Source organism: Gastrolobium bilobum, unplaced genomic scaffold (genome assembly GCF_033153095.1).
Source record: "Gastrolobium bilobum isolate Gb01-03AN ecotype WA unplaced genomic scaffold, APGP_CSIRO_Gbil_v1 utg25868, whole genome shotgun sequence".
Lineage (NCBI taxonomy): Eukaryota > Viridiplantae > Streptophyta > Magnoliopsida > Fabales > Fabaceae > Gastrolobium > Gastrolobium bilobum.
Genome location: NW_026898426.1, coordinates 423388 through 447914, shown reverse-complemented (window position 1 = coordinate 447914; position 24527 = coordinate 423388). Strand labels below are relative to the sequence as shown.

The window sequence follows — 24527 nt, the reverse complement described above, 5'->3', positions numbered from 1 at the left end:
AATCCAAAATGATATTACCTTTTTATTTTTATTTTTCTTCAAAAAAGTAGAAAAAGACATATGTTTCGAACAAGCTAATACATAATTGGAGTAAACAAATTAAATTTATATATTTTAATACGAGCGAACTATATTTACAATTTGTTTTTTTACATATTTTTCCAAACTATTTATATTGAAGTATTAAGAATTTATAGATAAATAATTTGTAAATATAATATATCCTTTCTAAATATATATAGAGAACGAATTTCCTAATAAAAAATATGGTTTCAGAGCCAACACAGCACAGACTTAACAAATAGGAATTGTTCTCACTTTTATTCAATTTTGCTGGGATTGGACACTTTGACTGGACGGTAATGGTCGGTGTTTTATTATTATTTAATTATACATAATATTGGGTTTCAGGAGGGGGAGGGTAGGTCCGGTCGAGTAAAAAATGTTGAATTTTAAAAGGAGATTTATGGTTTTTTTTTTTTTTTTTTTGGTAAACAATTTATGGGTTTTTATTACGTGATATAAAGTATGATTAAATTGTTTATAATATGCATAAAAGTGTTGTAATTGGATTAAATATACAAACTTAATTTTACTCTAATTTCGTTGTTTAAATTTAATCTTGTTGAAAAATGAGTTTACAAAATTGTAAACAGTAATTTATGCTTAGTAAATTTTCATTTGGAAAATAATTTTAGCCAAAATGATATTGTTTAAACATGTTGATAAAAATACGTTTAGGTGTATATTTATCATTACAGACATGTAAATATTATTAGAATAATAATATGATACGAAATTTTGAAAAATACTGTGACACTAATTATTAAACATGTTTGCACTCTCATATTTAATTCATGGTTGCCAAGCCTTCTTCAACAAATTATTCAGTCAATTTGATAGTTGGTTATGAATGAATGTTATTATTTTCTTCAACCCTTATTAAAGAATGGTTGATAGATGATTTTGTGCTTCTTTCAAAAATAATTTATTATTTTGTATTATTTTTTAAATTATATATTAATTTAATCCTTTTTAAATTATATATTAATTTCATTATTATTTTTTAAATATGGACAATGCCAGATTTTTTTTGTTATTCATTTTCTATTAATTTCGTATTTTTACTGAGAATGTTTTCAAATTTTCAATAAAATTAGATATCATATCTGAAGTGATTAATAAGTAGGGGTGTTAACGGACCAAGCCGAGCCGAGCTTTGGTCTTAAAAGACTAAGTCTGTATTTAAATGTGTCGGCCTTACCAAGCCTGTTACCTGTAACGGCCGACCGCTTCAAGAATCAAATGACTATTCCCACATACTAACACGAGATTTTTCAGTGTGTTTTTTCCTTACTCGCACACTTTCCGAGAAAACTTTCCAGGAGGTCACCCATCCCAGAATTGCTACACCGTACTGGAAGAGAGGCCCTGCTCTGACACCACTTGTAACGGTCGACCGCTCCTTGTCTGTGCCTCTTTGCACCGGCGATCACTCCCCCGCCCTCGTCAGCGCTCAGGATGTTACATGACCACCAGCTTCCGCCTGGTTCGTCCTCGAACCACTCCGTACTGGAAGAGAGGCCCTGCTCTGATACCACTTGTAACGGCCGACCGCTTCAAGAATCAATGACTATCCCTACATACTAACACGAGATTTTTCAGTGTGTTTTTTCCTTACTCGCACACTTCCCGGGAAAACTTCCCAGGAGGTCACCCATCCCAGAATTGCTCCAAGTCAAGCACGCTTAAGTGTGGAGTTCTTCTGATCCGGGTTACCGAAAAGCAGATGCATCTTGTTTGTATAGGTAGTACCAATTAATTCTTATAAGCTATCCCAAACTGTGCAGTCTCACACCTGCACAGTCTTTGGAATCCCTCTCTTTCGGGTGTCGATTCGAATCATTCATGCATGAAACCCCCCACTGGAAGCCTGTCAGGAGCCGCTCCTTGTCCGTGCCTCTTTGCACCGGCGATCACTCCCCGCCCTCGTCAGCGCTCGGGATGTTACATTACCTGTTATGAATATAATTATCGGCCTGTGGCCTGCCTTATTTACAAAAAATAAAAGCCTGATTTAGCCTGTTAAAAATAAATAAGACAACAAAAATTTATCCAAACAAAATATACAATCAACAACACTAGTAATTCCATAAATATTCATAAATTCAATGTATATCCAAACAGCATAATATAGAACAAAATCATTCAAAAAGTCTGTTTAACTAATAAAATAGGGGTGAAATGGATTGAAAGGAGAGAGGGCTATTATAAATAGTATAAAAAAATATAAATAAAAATAAAAATCAATATGCTAGGCCAGCTTGAGAGGCTTCAAGGCCGAGCATTTGAATTGGAGCCTGAGGTCTTTTTACTAAACAAGTTTTTATAAAAGTCCAAGCCTGATTCCAACAACCAATATTAGGCATGTAAGCTCAGGCCTTCACGAGCCGAGCCAAACGCCCCTCTCTCGTTTATCACCCTAAGTTATCCATATGACCATATCTATATATTAAATTATAATATATCATTTAGAAAGTGACTTAACTTATTTTTTTTTTAATAAATCATTTTTTATTAATTTATCTTTTTCAAAAAATTTAAATTCAAATTTACTAAATTCAATCATGAACATATTTTTACAATTTAAATATTTTTTAATATTAATTTTAAGGTTTTATCTAAATCAATTATTATTAAGTATATTTTTATTTTAGTTTTTCATAATTTTTAAAAATACTTTTTATTTATATTTTTAAAATTGTGTTTAAATCTATAGTACTTATACACTGCATAAGATAACTGCTAATCTTATATTCTAAGACAAAGCCATTCTTTGGCAACTTCTGACACATGGCTGCTTCTCCTTCTGACACGTGTTTGTTTTCACACTCCACAATTCCAAAAGTTTCCTTTTTGGGTAATTCAAGGAATAAAAAAATTCAAAAAGAAATTATAATCTGGACTCAAAATTGATGGCCAAGATTTGCTGTCCAAAATCAATGGTGCAGATCTGTTCTCATCTTTATTAGGACATAGCTCATCTTATTTTCAAATTTTAAAAATTAACACACAACTCATCTTATTTTCAAAATTTAAAAACTGACAACTTAATTAATCTTCACCTACTTTCTCCCTTGGAATGTTAAACGTTTAACAAAACCTACAGGCCTTCTCATTTTTTTTAGTGGTTCCTCCAGATTGCTCACATCTTCTTCTTTCTCCTGTTCTTCGTGTTCTTAGCGTTTTTCCCAGCTGCTGTTCGTCATTTTTTTGGCATTTGTCGTTCTTAGCGTTGTTTTTTTCCCACATTTCATATCATTCGCCGTTTTTTATTTTGTTGCTGCTTTTTGTCTTCGTTTTTAATTTTTTTTTCTCCGTTGCAATTTTGTTGCTGCTGTCGTACTTGTTTTTTTAAGTAGCTTACTATCAGTTACTATTGAATTTTAATCGATTCGGGTGTGGAGACAAAGATGGGTTCGGTATATTTTTTATCTGATAGTGGATTTTAAGATCTGGGTTATGTTTATATTTGTGTTTCCCTGCGAAAGTTTGGAAATTTTGCAACGTGAGCTAGGTTTTTAGGGTTTTAGATGGTTATTATGTGATGGGTCCTGGAGAATTTTTCTTTTCTTTTTTTTGTTTTTTGTGTTTAAGATATATTCAATGGTTTGTTGATTAGGATTTTGGGTTTTGGTGATGGTTTTGAAGGATATGGCTGAGGTGAAATCAGAGGAGTGTTGTATGGAGAATAAACAATCTATTTCCTGTTCCTCTGTTTCTGAAGGCAGTGGCAGTGCAATTCACAAGTCTCCAGGGATATGTAGCACAGCATCAACATCGCCTTCAAATCGATAACATAATTTAGTTCTTTACTTTTTCATTGCAGTATTAGTCATGAATTATCATGATGTGGTTACCTTGAGGGCAGTGTTTTATGCCTATCTATTATTGGCATAGTTTCACATTCTGAAATAGCAGCTGATTCCCTTTATACTATGGAGAACTTATCCATTTTGTATCTGTGTTATGATCTCTATGCATTGATTTTCAATGTATGAATATTTTCTGTACAGAAGGACCACTGGACCTATAAGGCGCGCTAAGGGTGGTTGGACAACACAGGAGATAAATCTTTACTCATTGGAGTGGGTAATATATTTTTCCTCACTGTTTTTCATTCTTTTATTTTTCCATTTTTCTTACAAACTCTTTGCTGCCCTTTTTTTGTTTGTAGACGTCATTGGTTTAATCTCAGGAATTGGTGAAGTTTGTGAAAGTGTGGTGTCTGGTAGGAAGACAAAAATGGTGTTGTTGGAGCTTGACAACCTGAGGTATTTAAAATGTTAGAGTAAAAAAAAAATTGTTGTCGTCTATTACCTTATATATTATATATTTCGTGTATAACGTTTTACTTGCTGCAACTCATATATAGAGGTCACAAGCTGAAGTGCACTTTGTGGGAGCATTATGTGGATGAGATGCAATCTTTTTTGGCAAACAACGACACTCCTCATAACATCATAATAGTTCAACTGGGAAGGATAAAATGTTTTAGGGGTATGTTTTTTTTAAAGAAACATTTTTTATTTTTTACTTCTCTATTATGTTTTTTATTCGATTTTTTTTTTCAATAGGTATATTGATGATAAAATGTGATGTACATTTCCTATCTAATTTGGTATATTGATGAACGCTGTTGAACTCCACTTCTTTTTCTTTCAAAGGAAACTAGAACCTCTTTAACTTAAGTGCAAGAAAAGGCTGTAGGTTGGGTATTCAATTTTGGAATCATAAAACTGGAGTGGGTCTGAAAGAAGGCTATAGAGAGAGCCTTTGAAACCGTGGAAGAGTTGTTGCATAGAAATGAAATGTTCTTGATGAAGTGTTTTTTTTTCAGTACTTATTACATACATGTATGAATATGGTGAATTGTTGATATGGTAATGGCCTTTGTTTATTCTTAATTTCTGCATATAAAAATCTGTGATTGGTACCTATTAAGGCATTAACAATGAATGTATGTCTCCTAATGTATAAATGACTGATTTAGCAATAATAGTTGATTGCTATGCTTTGAGATTGGCTGCCAGGTGTGCATCTCTAAAAGCTGATATGAGAAAAGTATAAGATCAGCTAAGAGAATGAAGATATGCTGAGCAAAGTACTTATACATCCTTGGCCAGGTAAAGAGATGAGAAACACCTCTTAGGAGATGTCCTACTTTGAGCAAGAGAGGCTCATGGAGGTGTAATGAGAAGAGAATGATGCATATATGTTTGTTTATTAACTGTTATAATGTCATTAGGCTTTATATCTTTTCTTCTGTTCATATGTTGCCAATATTTTCTTAGGCACTTAGGCAGAGAAGAATCCGAGTTGTTGAGGGAAAGACCTCAAGAATTCCATGGGTTATTGACATTAAAAATCTCACCCTTTTTAGGGCTGCTAAAGCAGGAGAAAAAAATGACAAAGGCGAGGCCATTGAAGGATGCAATGGGCAAGAATAGGGCTGTTATGTGGTTATGGATGTTGTGCACTTGTGGGAACTATCACATGAAGTATAATTTGAAGCATGTTGTATTTTGAAAAATATGTTTTATTTTGATGAATTTGTGTAGTTGTGATATATGTGGCTATATGATTAGGAGATATTTTGTAATATGGCTGACTTAGTATATAAATTTCCCTCTGGATGTATGTGAACCGCCACACAATAGAAAGAAGAACTAGGAGTTTCTTTTGATAGATATTGTGCTGGAGGTAAACTGTTATAAGAATGATGTATGTTGCTTGTGGTGAACTTCCAATGTGATATGTTGCCTCATGATGTTGGGCTTCAATGAAACCTTAATGGTATCTTGTGTTGTCATTTTGAGGATTATAGCTAAACTTAAAAGGGGAGAAGTACAGGTCCACAACAGAATTTTCATCCCAATACTCTCCTACTGTTTTTTTTTAACATTGATTCAAAACTTCTAGCGAAAAAAAATAGTACTCTCTTGCTGCTAAAAAATTAGTTATATCTTCCAGTATCAATAACGACGTTAATTAATATTAAAAGCAAAAATTGTAGTGTTACATGTTGTGCAATAAATGTTAATAATCAAATGATTAATCCAATCTTTGATTATGTTTTGGTTCGTCTTTTACAAGTTTAATTTTACAAGTTCGATTTTACTCAAACAAAGACTAAGTAAACAAAAATTATAATCCGACTCATTGAATAATTCAAAAAACACATACTAACAACTGATAGCGTATCGTTTTGGAAATTTATATGTCAACAAATCTTAACAGGTTATTTCTTTCTATTTCTTTTCTTTCTACATTGTCATTTTTTGAATTTAAATTTGAATTTGGAACGATGGTGTATTGGGGACCATCTGTCATCAAAACGCTGCATCTAATCTACTGTTTACTCAACGTAGAAATTAATTAGATCTCAGGTTTAATGATTGTTGCTTAATTTGAGGAATAATGGTTTTGGAAATCGTCCAATATAATTTAAAGCTTAATTTGTGGACCATCTGTCATCAAACCGTTGCTTAATTTGAGGAATAATGGTTTTGGAAATTGTCCAATATAATTAAAAGCTTAATTTGGGGACCATCTGCCAAAAATATTTATTTATATAAAATGCTGACAGTTAGAGGCCGTGCTGACCCGCCAATATATATTTATAATTCAATTGAAATTTTATCCTTCTTCTTTTATAATTAAATTACTAAATCTGATTTCAAATTTTGGAAATACAAATTTGTGAAATTCCAAAGACTAACGACACTAATCCTTGCAAAAAAAAATTATTTATATAAAATGCTGACAGTTAGAGGTGAAAAACTGGGCTCGGCCGAGAGGGCCGACCCGCCAATATCTTTTTATAATTTAATTGAAATTTTATCCTTCTTCTTTTATAGTTAAATTACTAAATCTGATTTCAATTTTTGTAAATATAAATTTGTGAAATTCCAATGACTAACGACATTAATCCTTGCAAAAAAATAATTATTTATTTTTATTTTATAAACCTGATTGTAGTAAATGAAATATTTAATAAGTGTTGATCTCATCCCTCCAATGATTGCTACGAAATGATACTGAATGAATTGCGTTTTTATATTATAGGTAAAAGCTGATCTTTTAAATCCATATTTGCTTGGTGTTATTGTTACCTTGATTTTGTTTATGAATATTATAGTTAGCAATAATTTGTATGCATTTTTTTATATCCCTTCCTCATGTTAACATGGTGTATTATAGCGTATTATGGTGTATTATGATGTAGTTGTATGCAAAATTAATTATCTCTCTAAATAGCAATTTTTTTTTTGTGGTTGATATTTGCAAAGTTCTGTGTCAATGATGTAATTTTTTTCACCTGAAATATAGAACAAAATAGCAACACAGATTTTTGTAAGTATAAAATTTGTAGTGCGATTAACCAATCACGGTCGACGACAAAAATTTTGATCTTTTTTTCCCGTGAATCGCACGGGTAATATACTAGTTAACTATTGTTCTTAAGACATTAGACGAATATGTAAAGCGTTCTTTAGTTTTTGCCATAAAATCGTTCTAACAAATCTCAAACTCTTACATTGTAAATAGAATTCACATATTGTTAATTACAGATGTTATACTTACTAACATTTTAGTTTTATTACTCTTATACTTTATTGGTTAACGTTGGATTAAATTAAAATCAATAATAATTAATTTTTTTCACATTTTTTAACTGTTAATTTTAAATTGATCCAACTATAACTAATCAACTAATAAAAGTAATAAGTCTAAAATGATAGTAAATATAATTGTTCCTAATTTATGAATATTTTTTATTAGATTTAATTTTAGGGTATTATCAATATAATTTTTTATAATATATTAAACGGATATATTTATCTCATGCAACAGAAACAAGATAGTGGAGTCCATTATATTTTCAAAAAAAATAAAAAATAGTAGACCCCATCATTTTGTCTATCTGATGCAACATGAGATAATTATTTTCCTATGTTAAATTATATATTACTAAATCATTAAAAAAAGTTCATTATCACAACCATTATAATTTTTTAACGATATTTTAACACATGATTTTTTTTTTGTAAACATTTTTAACAGATAATTAAATAATAATGTACATTGTATATCAAATTTAAACTCTTTCATTTTAAGTAGAAAGTTTCATTATATTAACAAAAAACAAAGAGCCATTAATGTAAATATGATTTTTCCGTAGCTAAAAGATTTTTTTTAGTATTGTTATTAGTATTACCTAATGAAATTTTCTACTTGTCACCACGGTCTTCCCTATTTTCTTCTCATCCTTCATCTTTCATTATCCTCGTTTCCTTCTTATATCTCTGCAATGCAGTTATGCTCAATAGTAATACTGCAGCACTTTCAACATCAGGTTGACCACCTCCATTACTAGTCCTCGCAATATTCTTCAATTTACTCGGTGCCTTATTACCCATCTCAATTAATTCAAGATCACTCTTATATCTCATCTAAACCAACACGTTGAAATATTTTCACCCACCCATTATATTTTCTTATCTATCCCAGGTGTGTCCTTTCTTCTTCATTCCAGGTAGGCCTTTCTTAACCTCTCAATATGCAATTCTAGATTGAGATTTTGCTCACTGTTGAAAACCCATTTGAGTCTAGTAAAAAAATTTTGTTGAAAAAATTGCGTTTTATGAAATATGTGGGTTTGCTGAAAATGCCCTTTAAATGTTTGTTGAAATGTTTATTCGAACTGTTTATGTAGATTGGGAAATTGTAGTGCATTCTGGAGCTCTGAATGTGTACTGTTGCGTCATAACTTGTAAATAGAAATCAACCTAATTTAGCGAATTGATTCTGGGAAGTGGATGTACATAGGTAATTTTTGGTGCAGGATACCGAAAATACATATGAATTAAGTTTCTAAAGTTGAGACATAAAAAATCGTTATAACAATGGAGAAACTAAATGCATACTAGATTATAGAATACAGACTGTAACTTAGATCATTATGGGAGGTTCAAGCTCACAGTACCATGGCCTATGGAGAATTTGTCATTTTTTTGGCTTGAAGTTGGTTCGATTAATTAAAACAATTTGTGACCTTTTAAAACCCACCCTTCCTTTCTCTATTGTGGGCTTTTCAATGCTGGGAACAGTCTCACTCTCACAGAAGTTGGTTATAGAACTTATGGTATGACATTGGAAATTAGACTAGGTAATAAAAGTAGATTATGTAATTACTAATGTTATCATGAACAGGGAATGAGGGTTTTGCGAACCCTTGAGGTCTGGAAACTGGGAGTAGTCAACTATTTGGATGCATTAAAACTGCAGGAAAAGCTGGTCTTGGATAGAAAATCTCATATTAGATGTGATACTCTTCTGTCTTTGCAACACCCACCTACATACACTGTTGGCAAAAGGCAAACTGTTCACAATTTATTAATCCCCCAGTCCGATCTGGAACAAATTGGAGCTGAACTTCACTACACACAACGGGGAGGGGACATTACATTTCATGGTCCACACCAAGCCATTTTATATCCTATTATATCACTTCGTGACATGGGACTTGGTGCTCGAAGTTTTGTAGAAAAAATTGAGTTAACTATGATTGAACTGGCAGCTTTATATGGTGTGAAAGCTTGTCCTGGACAAACTGGTGAGACTGGGGTTTGGGTTGCAGAAAGGAAGATAGGTGCAATTGGTGTTCGGATATCGAGCGGAATCACTTCTCATGGGATGGCATTTAACATTGATCCTGATTTGACCTACTTTAGGTACATTGTTCCCTGTGGTATTACAGATAAAGAAGTGACATCTTTGAGAAGGGAGACAAATGTTGTCCTTCCTGCTGAAGAAATAATACAGGAGCAGTTGATTACTTGTTTTGCAAGAATCTTTGGTTATAGTAACCTGATATGGAAGGAGGATGCTTCAATATTTTCTGATAAAAATGAAATTGAATGAGAAAGCTATTTTAGCTAACAAATAGTTGTATAACGTTTGCTTTTTCTTTTATTCTTTGAAAGAAGAGTCTTGAACCAATAAAATTCTTGCTTATTCTAAATCCATACATACGTTCTTACGCGCTTGTTTGTATGATATACGTAAATTTTATTTCTTTCTTCCTGAATTTTTGGGATAGACTTGTGGTTGATAATGATCAACCTAATTCAATAGATTGATTCTAAATTTTTAAAAATATATATTTGATTATTTGTGACTAGAAGTAGTAATAATAGTTGTATTTTTCATACTGCTGCTGCTGCGTCCATTTTGAGGTGGGTGTTGTGAAGTTGCATGGATACGAGTGTGAGTACTGGTGTCAGTATGAATATAGGTATAGGTTATGACAAAATTTGTATAACTAAGGTATGAGTACGAGAGGATATATCGTACCTGAATATAAAAATAAGAATTATAAAGTTTTTAAATCGTAATATAAATATAATTTTTACGATGTTCTAACTCAAGCAGGGAAAAATAATTAAAGAACGCGAAAATTTGAAGGGAGTGAAGTAACTTTTCATTTACTAGCAAACCAAAAATTTAGCAATAAAACGTGGTCTTAGGCATGAATTGATTTGTATTTGAGTAATAAGTGAGTATTAGACTAATCATGTGTACCCAATATATATATATATATATATATATATATATATATATATATATATATATATATAGTAAGGATATGACAATTATTTAGGAGTACTCATACATGGATTAATATTGGATGAGTCTTTACTATTATGGTTTGAAGGTGATGACGAATGAGGTGGAACTTAGAAGTGGGCGGCTTGACTTGATGAGTCATGACCATGTGCCACTAATGAGCTATGGTAACGCTGTGGTATATTCGTTTCTCTCCAGATCAGGTGTCAAAATCAGAATAAATATTGATAACCACACTCCATATATATGTTGAGGGATTGTTAATTGTTATCATGCTGAACCTGTTTGGTTGGCTGTTGGACTTGGAGTTACAAACTTTCAATTCATTTTCTTTTCAGATTAGAACGAGTTTGCTTCTGTCACGTGATCCAAAAATAGCAAAGCCTGGAGCAAAATACGAGAAGAGTTACTCAGTCTCAGTTAATTGGAAAAACAAGTTACTATCGCATCATTAACAACTAAGAAAACAAGTTCATGAACCTAAGTATGAATAGATTACTACCCTGATTCTTGTTGAATAGATTATTGTTGATCAAGCAATCATTAAAATTAAATTATTGTTGAACCAATTAATCTGTAAGTAAAATATTTTGCTTTGGTTACCCGTGCGAATTCTATTTTGTTCTTGCTGACATCGACCATATGTTTTTCACAGCAGAAATAATATTGAAGCCGCAGTCTCCACATGCAAACTTTATTCTAATCATCTCAGACCTTTGACAACAAAATCCCAATATTATTAAAAGCAACATTCAGGAGCCACTTGACTACATTATCTATTTCAGGCCAAATAAAAAGATCACATCCTCTAGTAAAATATCTATGTAAGACCTCAAAACTACATCAAATACCATAAAAATGGTTATATACTTTAAGGGTGATGATTTTCTCCTGTCGTAGAAAATCATTTCCTGTTGCCCTCATAAACATATTTTTATTTTTATTTTTTTTTTATAAAAAAAGAACACAATGGAGCCCACTTGTATTTGTCTCTGTGGTTGGAGAGGAAACATATCCAGTAACTGGAGATATATATTTCCCATATACTTTAATGGAGCAATTACCGCTATTTATATAAGTTACCTAGCTTTTCCGTGTTCCTTAACAAGTATAATTCGCTATTGAGTTCTATACAATTGCAAGTGTAATTACCCAACAGGTTAAAACTCCAGGAATATAATGAACTTGCTATAGTGTTTATGTTGCATGTGGAGCTGTAAAATACATTTCCCTCGGGAGAAAGAAACTTCATGTTCAAGTAATCTCACCCAGCTAAGTTCAGCTGTGCTTGTCACACATATCAGAAATACAATCAATAATGAAATTAATATGGCCAAGAATATCAGTAAATGAGGAAACCCAATTTATATCATGTGGTTAGTCACATGATACATATTGGCATGTGATGGAAAGATTGTAGAAATGTCGGAGAAGTATGGGAATTGATTAAGGTTCACATGACAAGATCCTTCCATTCCATGTTCTGCCCCACAACACAACAAAGATGTGGCAGGTCAAATCATCTAAATCTGAATCTTTCACACAGCTCTCTATTTATGCATTACATTAGTAATTGATAGTCCATAGAAGTCTTCAACAACAAATAGGCTATTAAAAAGACTTACTTCACTTTGAGATACCCCTTCTATCTTAGGCACAAACTACAACACAAACAAGCCTTCCAACTTCCTATGGGATACCAGAATTCCCTTCTTTTAACTATCTTCACTTGTTGTTTCTGCTAAACCCTGTCATGAAAACCACTCAAAGTGCTTTGGTGGGTTCCTTTGTCTTAATTCTCATACTCTTCATCAAGTGCTCTATAGTTTCAATCAATAGTGAGACTAGAACTAATCTGATAGGTAGGTGCCCTCCACGGAAGCTACTAGCCCTTGTCTCCTCGTTCTCTGCAAGTTTAGATAAATTGAAAGGATCTTATGAAGCCTCTCAGAGATCAGTAGATACAAATTTAAGGACGGCTCCTTCAAGCAATTCAAATCCAACCCAGAACAAATGATTTTGATGTTGATCGGGTGTAGGTGTCAGTTGGAAGGAGGAATTAAATCTAATCTCTTTCTACAGTTTGTCTTAATAGGTAGGAAGCTGGGTTTGGGATCTAGATCACATTTTTCATTTAGCTGTTTAGGACTGTTGAATTTTATTTTGTTTTGGACCACAAAGAGTTTTCACTTGATGTAATAGGAGCATATTGTAGGAGAAACTCTATCTACAACATTCTGAGAGAAATTTATGCAGTATTTTCTTGGACTTATGTTTTATTAGATTAGATCACCGGTCGGTAGTAGATTTCTGACAAAAGAGTAGAGTACATTTTTGGTTTGAAGACATTGGTTTCTTATGGTAATGTTAGGATTTTTATCTTAGATTTCTAAAATTCGTAGGCACTCCTATCCTTCTTTCCATAACGTTGAGTTCCGACTGATGAGGAATCATTCTTTTGCAATCCGATCCTGCAAATGTTCCACGTACTCTAGCTTTTTGAGATTTTTTTCACATGATCTACGCTTGTGCTTGGCTGCAGTAACATAATCATCAGAACCCAACAACCACATTTTCTTAATGTGGATCGGTAAACTTCTTATTTTATCTGATCATGAAGATCAGCCTTTCTGTGTTTTTTTTATCTGAACATGAGAATTAGACTTGGACTAATAAGCGGATTCCCATTTCCGGATTGTACACGGTAAAGAATCTTGAGATACACCACCCCAAAAGCTAGCTCAAAGGGTGAGAGTGTCTAAGGCCAACATGCCCAACCTACTTGTGTAAAGAAACTCCACAAGAGAAAATGGGAGACGGCGAAGCTCTGATACCATGTACCATGTAAAGAACCTTGGGATATACCACCCAAAAGCTAACTCAAAGGAGTAGGAGTACCCAAGGCCTTATAAACTCCACATTAGTTGCTCATACAACCAATGTGGGACTATATATCTCAACTTACACATCTTTGGTTCATATATCAATTATTAATTCAAATGTAGATATGATAAAGTATGGTCATCGGTTAATATTAGAAGTTTCTGTCTGGAATGAATGTAACTTTATGGATCAACATTTTCAGGGTACATTAATATTGGTTATTATTTGTATTTCAAAACCTTTGATCGTTGAAGGATTTGGGTAACATTAATAATCAACCATGATGCTGCAAGCCATTTTATTACCATCATTCAAATTTACACATGTAATTAGGCATGCATCATCACATGGATGGTTTCATTTGAAAAATCTTTCCTTACACTTAGATTCAGCGTTTTGGAGGAGTGGTTTAGAGGATGTGTAACAGTTACATCAAAATCTCCGTGATGTAGTAAAACATCTACACATCCTCTGCTATCCACAATGGCTTCCAGAGACCTAGTTTGCCACTCATGAATAAGCTTGTCCACAACGTTTCCAGCTGGAGTATTTTGGAAATTTTCATCTGCGAGGGGTATTTTTTTGAAACCAGCTTTTACTGGACCAGTGAACATTATAATCCCTTCCACAGCAGGATGAGAATATCCCTCTCTTAGTATCTCTTCCAAATACTCTGCCTGCCCCCAAAAACAAGAATGAGAAAAAGCAATGTTCATTTCCTTTTTCTTCCTTTAAGACTCAATGAAGTGTTGATTTTAATATGATATGGATTGCGATGTCACCAAAACTAAGAATTCTAAACAGTAAGTTCATGTTGCAACTTATAACAAACAATATCTCTGAAGGAAGACTTTATGAAGTTGAGGAAATACCTGATTTGGGTCTAAATCCACACTCACTTCTGTGAGCCATATTGGAAGTCCAATTGTACCTAGAAGATCCAGACCAGACCTCATGTAAGCAATATTTGGCTGGCCAAAAGCAAAATTGCCTTGCAACCCTATTGCCAGTGATATTCCACCAGTTCCTGGAAATGACAGAATCTCCTCAAGTTTTTTGAGGTAATGTACTGGGTTGGCAACCTCATCTTCACTATGTTCAATAGTGTTATACTCATTTAGAAACATGGTTGTTGTTGGATCAAGCTGGTAAGCTGTTGCATAATATACCGCAGAAGCATTTTCACCAAGTTTATCCTCAAAAAATCTGAAGTGGAGATTCTCATTCACCACATCCCATGCAATCAGTTCTCCTTTATATCTTGTAACCACAGATTTTATTCTTTGTGCTGCTGCTACTCTTAATTCCTCAGGAGATAAGGACTTAACCCATTCAGGCTGATATTTTTTGTCGTCCCAGAAAATGTTATGACCTCTGACAGAAATGTCATTCTCTTTGGCGAATTTCAGCATAGCATCTGAGATAGTATAGTTTTCTTGGCCTTGCTTTATCTCTGTACTATACCACTTCATTTCATTGGTGAAAGTTGTAAATTTGAATCTTGACACAAACCATTTTTGGTAGTCATTGTTTGTGAGGATATTATGGTTCATTCCACACCCAAATGGGAAGCCTGGCTTTCTTTGTTTGATGAAGATTCTAGCTCCTTCCAATGCTGTTTCGTTTACATGAGTTACCTGGAATCTCACCTTGCTCTTACGTACCTGCAGGTTATAAACCAAGACTCGTTAATTTTTATGTATCTTTTACAATTTACTACTGATTTTGTTAATGTAATTTGATCATATATCGTTTTCATTCCACTTGATCTATGTGATCTCGCTTACCTTCTCAATGCTATCGTCTTGGTGTGATCTCCATTGCTTTTTGGTGAATGGTTGTAAGGAGATACTATCAGCCCATATTTCCACCGTTGAATTCTTGCTCTGCATTGTTCAATAAATTTCAGTTAACAAACTTTAACTGATATCTAAATACTTAAAAACGGCCCCTTTGAGACTCTCTCAGACAGCTCACCCGATCCCACTATTTTTAGAGAATTCAAACTCTCATGTTTTGTTTAATCTCAATTATCTATTGACAAATCAATTGTCACAATTTTATTAGAGAAAAGAAAATAAACATTGTAATTAATCGAATTATTTCGTTAATTGTAATTTTTCAAATGACATGTAAAATCAAGCAATAATAGGATTGCTCCTATGTTTTCACTACTGTCTCATTTATACACCAGATTAATTAATAAGGGATGTAATCTTGCACCTGGGGTTGTGCAAGGGTCAGCTCAGGTCAGATTTTTGTGCCGACTCGACCCAACTTGATTTTTATAGATCAGGTATTTTAACCCGACTCGCTTTAATTTGATCTAAGTCATGTTTGACTTGGTTTGGATTTTTTTGAACTAGTTTAGAATTAGGTCGGATCTGACCTGACTTTTTCTGAAGTTCTTCTGACTTGGTTTCTGAAGTGAGTCAAATCTGATCTGACCCGTTTTTGACTTGGTTTCTGTTGAAGATAGGATTTAATTTGTTGATAGAATTTAGTTTGTTGAAATATTGTTGTAAATTGGATAGGATTGATTTGTTTAGTTGTTTAGATTTATAGAGTTTGTTATCTAGTTTTAAGTTAGTACTGTTATTGATACTTGTATAAATACCTCAGTTAAAGAGGAGAAAATCAATGAAGAGATGTATATTTCCAGGATTAGAATTTTAACATGGTATCAGATGAATTTTTTAATCCTAGGAATCTATACTACCCACATATGTTAGTATCCTTTTTCTTCTGACCCGTATATATATTTTTTTTTATTTTCACCCGTATCCGCTACTGATTCTCTGTTCAACCTTCAACCCGTATCCGTTTTTATTTTTTTTAATTCTTAAACCCGTATCCATTTCTTTTATCTCTTTGACCCGAAAGTTCTCAAATCCTACCTCTGCCTTGCTGTCTCATGTCCCTCGTCCCTCTGCTGTTCCTCATGGTCAAAAACATCGCAAAGAGGCACCCTCTGGAAAAACCTTCCAATGTACTCACTGTGGGGATTCTGGTCATTCAAAGAACCGGTGCTATGAATTAATTGGGTATCCTGATTGGTGGGATTTCACCAAACGTCCTCGTCGCAAGGCTGTTTCTAAAGCTCTCCTCTCTTCCGATGATGACTCTTCTGCCTCTCCTCAGGCAAATGCTATCTATGAAGGAGTCTTAGGTAATTCTCTTGCTCTCTCTACTCACTGTAGAAATTTGTCTTGGATAATTGATACTGGTGCATCAAACCATATGATTCATGATGCCTCTGTTTTGACTGATTTTTTGCATTGTGATAAATCTTTTGTTACTACTGCAAATGGTAGTGTTGCTTCAATTACGGGTCAAGGAATTTTTGTTTTATCACCTACTATTACCCTGCACTCTGTGCTTGTTGTCCCCTCCCTTGAGTTTAATCTATTGTCTGTCAGCAAATTGACTTCAGAACTTCATTGTGAAGTATTGTTTTACCCAACGTTCTGTGTGCTTCAGGACCTCCAAACAAAAATGATTCTTGGCTATGGTGTTAGAAATAACAACCTCTATTTTTTTGAAGCTCCTCATAGTGCATCAAACATAAAGTATAGTGCAATTGTTGTTCATAATTCTGAAAATAAATTTCCTACACTATGGCTTTGGCATAGGAGATTAGGACATCCTTCTTTTACGTATCTGAATAAATTGTTTCCTCATTTATTTTCGAATTGTAATCCTTCTGAATTTCATTGTTCTACTTGTGAAATGGCTAAAAGCCATCATATGCCTTTTTATCCTAGTTCAAATAAAAGTGAAATTCCCTTTCAAGTTATTCATTCTAATGTATGGGGACCAACTCGTGTGTCTTCTTTTTCGAATGCCTTTTATTATGTTTCTTTTATTGATGAATGCACTAGAATGATGTGGATCTCTTTACTGAAAAACAAAAATGAAGTGTTTTCTGTATTTCGCAATTTTCATAATATGATTGCCACTCAATTTAAAACTTCCATCCAAATTTTGCAATCTGACAATGGACTTGAATATAAAAATAAAACATTTTCTGATTTTTTAAACTCTAAAGGGATCAAACATCAAACCTCTTGTGCATATACACCTCAGCAAAATGGTTTGGCTAAGAGAAAAAACAGGCAATTATTAGAAGTCACTCGAGCTTTTTTATTTGACATGAATGTACCCTCTCATTATTGGGGAGAAGTTGTTCTTTCTGCAGCTTATGTTCTCAATCGGACCCCCTCTAGTTCCTTGAAGTTTCTAACTCCTCAACAGAAACTTGAATTTTATTTTTTCAATTCCTCATGTTATGAATCTAGAACCTAAAGTTTTTGGTTGCACTGCATTTGTCCATATTCCAAAAGTTTTACGCACCAAACTTGATCCTTGTGCTAAGAAATGTATATTTCTGGGCTACTCTGACTCCCAAAAGGGCTACCGCTGTTTTGATCCTAAAACTCACAAGATGTATGTCACACTTGAAGTCTCTTTTAATGAATCCGAAGGTTACTATTCAGGGGGAGTTCCCTCTTCTTCTTCTCAGGGGGAGATACCTAATATTCTAGAAGAAGAATTCTGGTCTTCTACTTCTATTCCTATTCCTTCCTCTATAGATACTAATTCTCTTCAAAGTCCTCCTTTACATGAGACACCAAATATATCCTACATACCTGAGACCCCGTCCTTGGAAACATATGAAACACAGTCTGAATCTCCTGCCACTGAAACCACTTATGCCCAAAATACAGATCATCCAATCCCACCTGCTATTGAAGTCGTTTCCGTCCAGAATACAGATCCTTTACCTTCGGATATTATACGATCAGAGAGGGCAAACAAAGGCATTCCAAAGACCACTTATGAACCGAATCTGAAAGTGAAAGGGAAATATCCCATTAGCAATTATGTGTCATCCCATAGGTTATCTGAATCATATGCTTTAACAATTGATCAATTATCTACTGTACAAGTTCCTAATAGTGTGCAGGAAGCATTGGAAGATCCTAAATGGAAGCAAGCTATGAACACTGAAATGGAAGCACTTCAGAAAAATAACACTTGGAGTCTGACATCTCTACCAGAAGGGAAGAAGACAATTGGTTGCAAATGGGTTTATACTGTGAAACTAAGGGCAGATGGAAGCATTGATAGGTACAAGGCAAGACTTGTAGCAAGGGATTTACACAAAGATATGGAGTAGACTATCAAGAGACATTTGCTCCCGTGGCAAAGCTAAATACCATCAGAATACTAACCTCTATAGCAGCAAACCGAGACTGGCCCTTAAAACAATTTGATGTGAAGAACGCCTTCTTGAATGGTGATCTAGAAGAGGAAGTTTACATGGAGGTACCCCCATGAGTGAAGACAACACATTCAAAATAGAATATGGTTTGTAAACTGGAAAAGGCACTCTATGGTCTTAAACAATCACCAAGAGCATGGTTTGGTATGCTCTCTTTAGCAATGAAAAAGTTTGGGTACCAACAAAGCAACTCAGATCATACTCTATTTATTAAGCATAACAAAGGGAAGGTGGAAATACTTATTGTTTATGTAGATGATATGGTGTTGACTGGGGATGATCTAGAAGAAATGAAGTCTTTGGAAAAGAAGTTGGCTACTGAATTTGAGATGAAGGATCTTGGTCCACTGAAATACTTTATTGGAATAGAAATTTCAAGGTCTAAACAAGGAATTTTCTTATCTCAAAGAAAATATATTTTGGATCTTCTCTCTGAAACTGGATTATTGGGTAGCAAGCCAGCAGAAACTCCATTGGAGATGAATCACTCACTTGGTGTCTATCCGAATCAGAATGATGCAGATAAAGGCAGATATCAAAGGTTTGTAGGTAAATTAATATATTTGTCACACACTAGACCTGATATTGCATATTCTGTAAGCATTGTAAGCAGATTTATGCATTCCCCTAGTGAGGAACATATGAAAGCCGTGTCCAGAATCCTTAGATATCTCAAAGGAACTTCAGGAAAAAGGCTGCTTTTTTCAAAAAATGATAGACCATGCAGTGAAGGCTATATAGACTCAGATTAGGGTGGTGATAAGACTACAAGGCAATCAACTTCTGGGTACTTCACCTTTGTAGAAGGAAATTTAGTCACATGGAGGAGCAAGAAACAAAAGGTAGTGGCTAGGTCAAGTGCTGAAGCTGAATTCAGAGGTATGGCTTATGGTGTCTGTGAACTGTTATGGATTAAAAATATATTAGCTGAATTGGGAATTATATATAGTCAGCCAATGAATCTTTTCTATGATAACAAAACTGCGATAGAGATAGCACACAATCCGTTTCAGCATGACAGGACTAAGCATGTTGAAATAGATAGGCATTTTATAAAAGAGAAGCTTGAAAATCATATAATTGAGATTCTTCATGTACGGTCTCAAGAACAACTTGCTGATGTATTGACTAAAGATGTTTATGGAAAAGCTTTTGAAGAAGCCATTAACAAGTTGGGCATCATAGATATTCATGCACCAACTTGATGGGGAGTGTTGAAGATAGGATTTAATATGTTGATAGAATTTAGTTTGTTAAAATATTGTTGTAAATTGGATAGGATTGATTTGTTTAGTTGTTTAGATTTATAGAGTTTGTTATCTATTTTTAAGTTAGTACTGTTATTGATACTTGTATAAATACCTCAGTTAAAGAGGAGAAAATCAATGAAGAGATGTATATTTCCAGGATTAGAATTTTAACAGTTTCGTCACAAAATTTTGTCAAAATTTCTATTTTCCAAACGACGAAAATTTCGTCACAAAATTATTTTTTCGACGGAATACTTTTTGTCGAAAAGCGACGAAATTTTTTCTCTAATGAAAATTTTTACAAAAATAAATTTTCTATCGAAATTTAGTTTCCGTCAAAAGTTTTGACAAAAATGATTTCGTCCATCAAATGTTTTAAACGAAAAAAGAATTCCGTCAAAAATTTTGACGGAATATTTTTCGTTCAAAATTTCGAAGGGAATGTGTTATGACGAAGATTTCGACGAAAATTGTTTTGAGGGAAATGTTTCATTCGAAACTTTCGACGAAATTTAGATTCTCTGAAGAATTTTGACAGAATATTTTTTCCGTTAAAATTTTTTATCGAAATATTTTTTGTCAAAAAATTTTACGAAAATCTTTGACAGAAATGTGTTTCGTTAAAATTTTTGATGGAAGTGGAACTTGACGAAAAATATTTAGTCGAAATTTTTTCGATGAAAATGTGTTTCGCTAAAAATTTTGACGAAATTTTTTTTTTGACAAAAAGTTTAACGAAAATGTTTCCGTCGAAAACTTTCGTCGAAATTTGAATTCTGTAAAGAATTTTGATGAAATTTTTTTCCGTCAAAAAGTTTCGATGGAAATGTGTTTCGTCGAAATTTTTGATAAATATGTTTTTTTGTGAAATATTTTGACGAAATTTAGATTTCGTAAAAAAATTTGACAAAAAAAATTTTCCGTCAAAATTTTTTTACAGAAATATTTTTAGTCACAAATTTTGATAAAAATATTTTGCGTAAAAATTTTTGACGTAATTGTTTTATATTAAAACTTTTCTTTTAATGTAATTGTGATTTTTCTTTTCTTTTCTTTTTTCACATAATGAGTATGAGGTTTTGAGTCAATGAGTTATTATTAAAACAAGTCAAGTCTAAAACTGACTCAAATAAAGTGGGTCAGTATTTAAACCCAGTTAAAAAAATAGGTATTTATGGATCAAGTGAAGATCAGATTAAAGACGGGGCAAGTGAACCAGTTTTTTTGCGCACCCATACTTGCACCAAGATACTCTATTATTGACATTAAATATTACATCAATGACATTAAATGCTTCATCAATAACTTTTTAAGTTATTTCATCCACAAATTAGACAATATGTAAGGGGCACACCCAACAATTACTGCTCATGTTTTATAAGTATTGCGAATAACTGTTATCAAAGTCAATAAGAATCATTTCAGGGAAATTTTAAATCCTTCAGCAATCTAATTGTTAAACAAAATTTATTATAATTTTTTTTTCTTTTTTTTTTTGTATCTGAAGCTGAGTGGCAGGAATATAAATGCAGAATGTATTAACCTCAAAAAGAATCTGAACAGAGCTTGAGAAGTTTGCAACTATGCCGCCTTTTAGCAGAGTCCAGCATCCATGTTTTGCTATCACGTGGCCACCTCGTATCAGTTCACTTCCATTTGTCTTAAATAAAACTGACACACTGTAACTTCCTTCACTGAGCTGAAACCAAGCTGAATGTGGACAAGGGGAAACAATAATCATTCAAAAAGTTTTAGAAAGGTAATGGCCAACGTGGTAACATTCATTAAACGAATGTTAGTGAAAGTGAGATACAAAAGATACAAAATAATTAATATATATCACCAACGCTTTAAGATTTTGGGTTGAATTAATTTTTTTTATAGGGTATCAGAGCTGGAGTGACCAAAAGGTTATGAGTTCGATACTAACAGTGCCCCACTTTCAGGTGGTGGGCCTTTGCAACATTCACGCTTCAAGTCCAAAGAACTCTCATGTGAAATAGTATATTAAAAAATAATATAAATTATTAAAAAGATTTCAACCGCAACAGTTAAGTTTTGATTGAATTGATTCTTTATCATAATAATATAGAGAAAGTTACCAGAAAAGCTGTATAGCATTCCTTTCTTAAGTTGAACCTTCTGTGAGAAACTATCCAATGGCTGAGTTCTGTTGCGGGCAACAATGAATCTATTGCCTCCATTAGATATTCGTTCCTCGATTGCTCCTTTTCCAAATACTGTCCAACCCTCTATGTTGTGATCAAATCCCGGATTTACTATAATGCCTCCTCCATATTGTGCTCTCTGAGGTTCTTCCACGCACTGCTTCATTTCAAGACATTAGCAACACAAGTAAGTTTAGGTATTAATTGCTGGTAGAGACTAGCACAAAGCCATGTTTATAAAGACCTGACTTGACTGGTTTAAGTTATAAAATTAAATCATTATGTATTCTGGAACCTGAGATGAAAAAGGTAAACATGTAATGCAACTAAGAATACTCTAGTTTCCTGGTTAGTATATGAAACTATTAATGAGGAAGTGTTATTGCCTGTGTAGTAGCAGAATAATCATAAGACAAAGAATGGACGCCAAGCCCTGCGTGTGTTGAGAAGATATATTAGTGTGAATTGCTATATGTGAAAACTATAGCTGGCACGGAGAGAAAACAGATAGAAACCTGAGATCAGTAAAAGGCAAGAGATGGTGAACAACAAATTGCAGCCTTCAGCAGCAATCTTCATCTTTTCACTACTCAGAATCCTTCACTAAATTTTATGTTAGTAAGGGAAATATATTGACGCAGCTAATTATATATCAAACATACCCCTTACACAATGTACCTACATGCGTTATGTGGTGAACCTTAACAATCAAGGAAAAAAATTTAATGATTGTCAGAGATATTAAATAGTAGTAAATATAAATGAAGATAATTATCTCTTCCACTTACAATTTATGATATATTTGATTTTACTTTTGTGGTGTTTGAAAATGCATGATTTTTACATTATAGTAAAGCTGATGCAGTTGTACAGTCATAAATGCACTTAAAAGTAAAGCTTGTGACTATTGGTTCTCATTTACTTAAAAAGTCAAAACCATAAACTGAGTCAGAAAACCCGCAATTGCATCCCAATGGCAGTTAATGGGAATTAAGATCAAGCTATGTGTTTTATTTATCACTATTTTAGGCTTATCATTCTTATTATCTAATTAATTATCATTACATCAATTTAAAATAAACCAATGATAGTTATTTTCATTTTTTCATTTTTTGGTTGATTTTAAATTGATCTAAAATTAATCTAACCTTAATCAATTAAATAGTAACAGTGATAGGCATAATACCCAATCTCAAAATGTATGGAAACTAAGGTGGTGTTTGGTTGGGAGCTTTTCAGCGGATATCTATCTTTCTCAAGTATGGCTTTTAGAAACACCATGTTTGTTTCAACGTTTTTCACCAAAAACCCATCTATCCAATTTGTCTGGATTTATGAGAAACATAGATATTCGTACTGTTTAGAAACCCAATTTGAAGGTGAGATTTTTCGAAAAACCGGTTATCTGACTTTTAATGCACTGTTGATTTCATAAAGTTATCTAAAAAATTTTTCCGTAAAGTTTTTCCCCACCAAACAACTTTTTTTTACATTTTTCTACCTATCTCACTTTATCTATCTTTCCAATCATTTCTCTACTATTCTAAAAAAATTTCCTGAACCAAACGCCCCCGGAGGGATTGATCCACCAGAAGATAACTCAACCAAAATGCTGAGTTATGGAATATTACAAATTAAGTTTTCTTAGGGATATAAACGCCATAACCTAACCTTCATCTTTTCTCTACTCAAAGAAGCCTTCACTCAATTTTATGTTAGAAACAGGGAAATATATTAACGCCGCCAAATAATCATATATCAGAAACTTCCATTACTTGAGACGCTATGCGGGATATAATAAGTGGTAATTAAAATTTAAAAAAAAAATACGAAATTATAATAAAACATTATGTTTCTGGAGTATAAAATCCTAAATCAAAATATTTATTAAAGATGAAATTCTTAAATTAGAAAAAAAATTCAAAATCTTTAAAATTATAACATAATTTCTTAATAGGAAATGTTATATTTATAATTTTTTTGTTTACAAACTCTTACAACCAGTAAGACACTCTTGAGTGAAGTCTTACCAGTGACATAAAGTAATTTGTATGTTTGTAAAAAAAAGTTTGTTAATATAACTCTTCTCTTTCTTAATTATTTAAATAATAGGTAGATAATGCGATGAAGGAGGATATAGGAATAAGAAATGTCAAATGACAAATTTGATAGGTTCATATATAGCACAGACATACCTTTGGCAATGTCAGATAATTTGAATTATGGATTCTAATGATGTCCCGTGAATCA

At 33.1% G+C, this 24527-nt stretch overlaps 2 protein-coding genes across 2 annotated transcripts; one reads left to right on the top strand and one right to left on the bottom strand.

Annotated features, from left to right (window-relative positions):
* Window positions 1-8351: 8351 nt before the first annotated feature.
* LOC133316215 (octanoyltransferase LIP2, mitochondrial) lies at window positions 8352-9995 on the top strand. Its single transcript, XM_061517941.1, has 2 exons — window positions 8352-8599; window positions 9277-9995. Exon 2 carries the CDS (start codon window positions 9280-9282, stop codon window positions 9985-9987), a length of 708 nt encoding a protein of 235 aa, XP_061373925.1. The 5' UTR covers window positions 8352-8599; window positions 9277-9279; the 3' UTR covers window positions 9988-9995.
* Window positions 9996-13904: 3909 nt separating this feature from the next.
* On the bottom strand, window positions 13905-22856 carry LOC133316221 (endo-1,4-beta-xylanase 5-like). The gene is made up of 7 exons (XM_061517948.1): window positions 22793-22856; window positions 22664-22710; window positions 22212-22434; window positions 21653-21819; window positions 15363-15461; window positions 14448-15239; window positions 13905-14252 (listed from the first exon to the last, which is right to left on the bottom strand). The coding sequence occupies exons 1-7, from the start codon at window positions 22854-22856 to the stop codon at window positions 13905-13907; spliced, it is 1740 nt and encodes a 579-aa protein (XP_061373932.1).
* Window positions 22857-24527: the final 1671 nt, after the last annotated feature.

Bases quoted from the DNA above. Each gene is read 5' to 3' on its own strand.
- LOC133316215 (XM_061517941.1), top strand. From the start codon at position 9,280: ATGAGGGTTTTGCGAACCCTTGAGGTCTGGAAACTGGGAGTAGTCAAC.
- LOC133316221 (XM_061517948.1), bottom strand. From the start codon at position 22,856: ATGAAGATTGCTGCTGAAGGCTGCAATTTGTTGTTCACCATCTCTTGC. The intron at 15,462-21,652 runs GTTAATACATTC...TGAACAATGCAG, and splicing joins CTGTTCAGATTCTTTTTGAG to AGCAAGAATTCAACGGTGGA. The intron at 14,253-14,447 runs GTATTTCCTCAA...TTTTGGGGGCAG, and splicing joins TGGATTTAGACCCAAATCAG to GCAGAGTATTTGGAAGAGAT.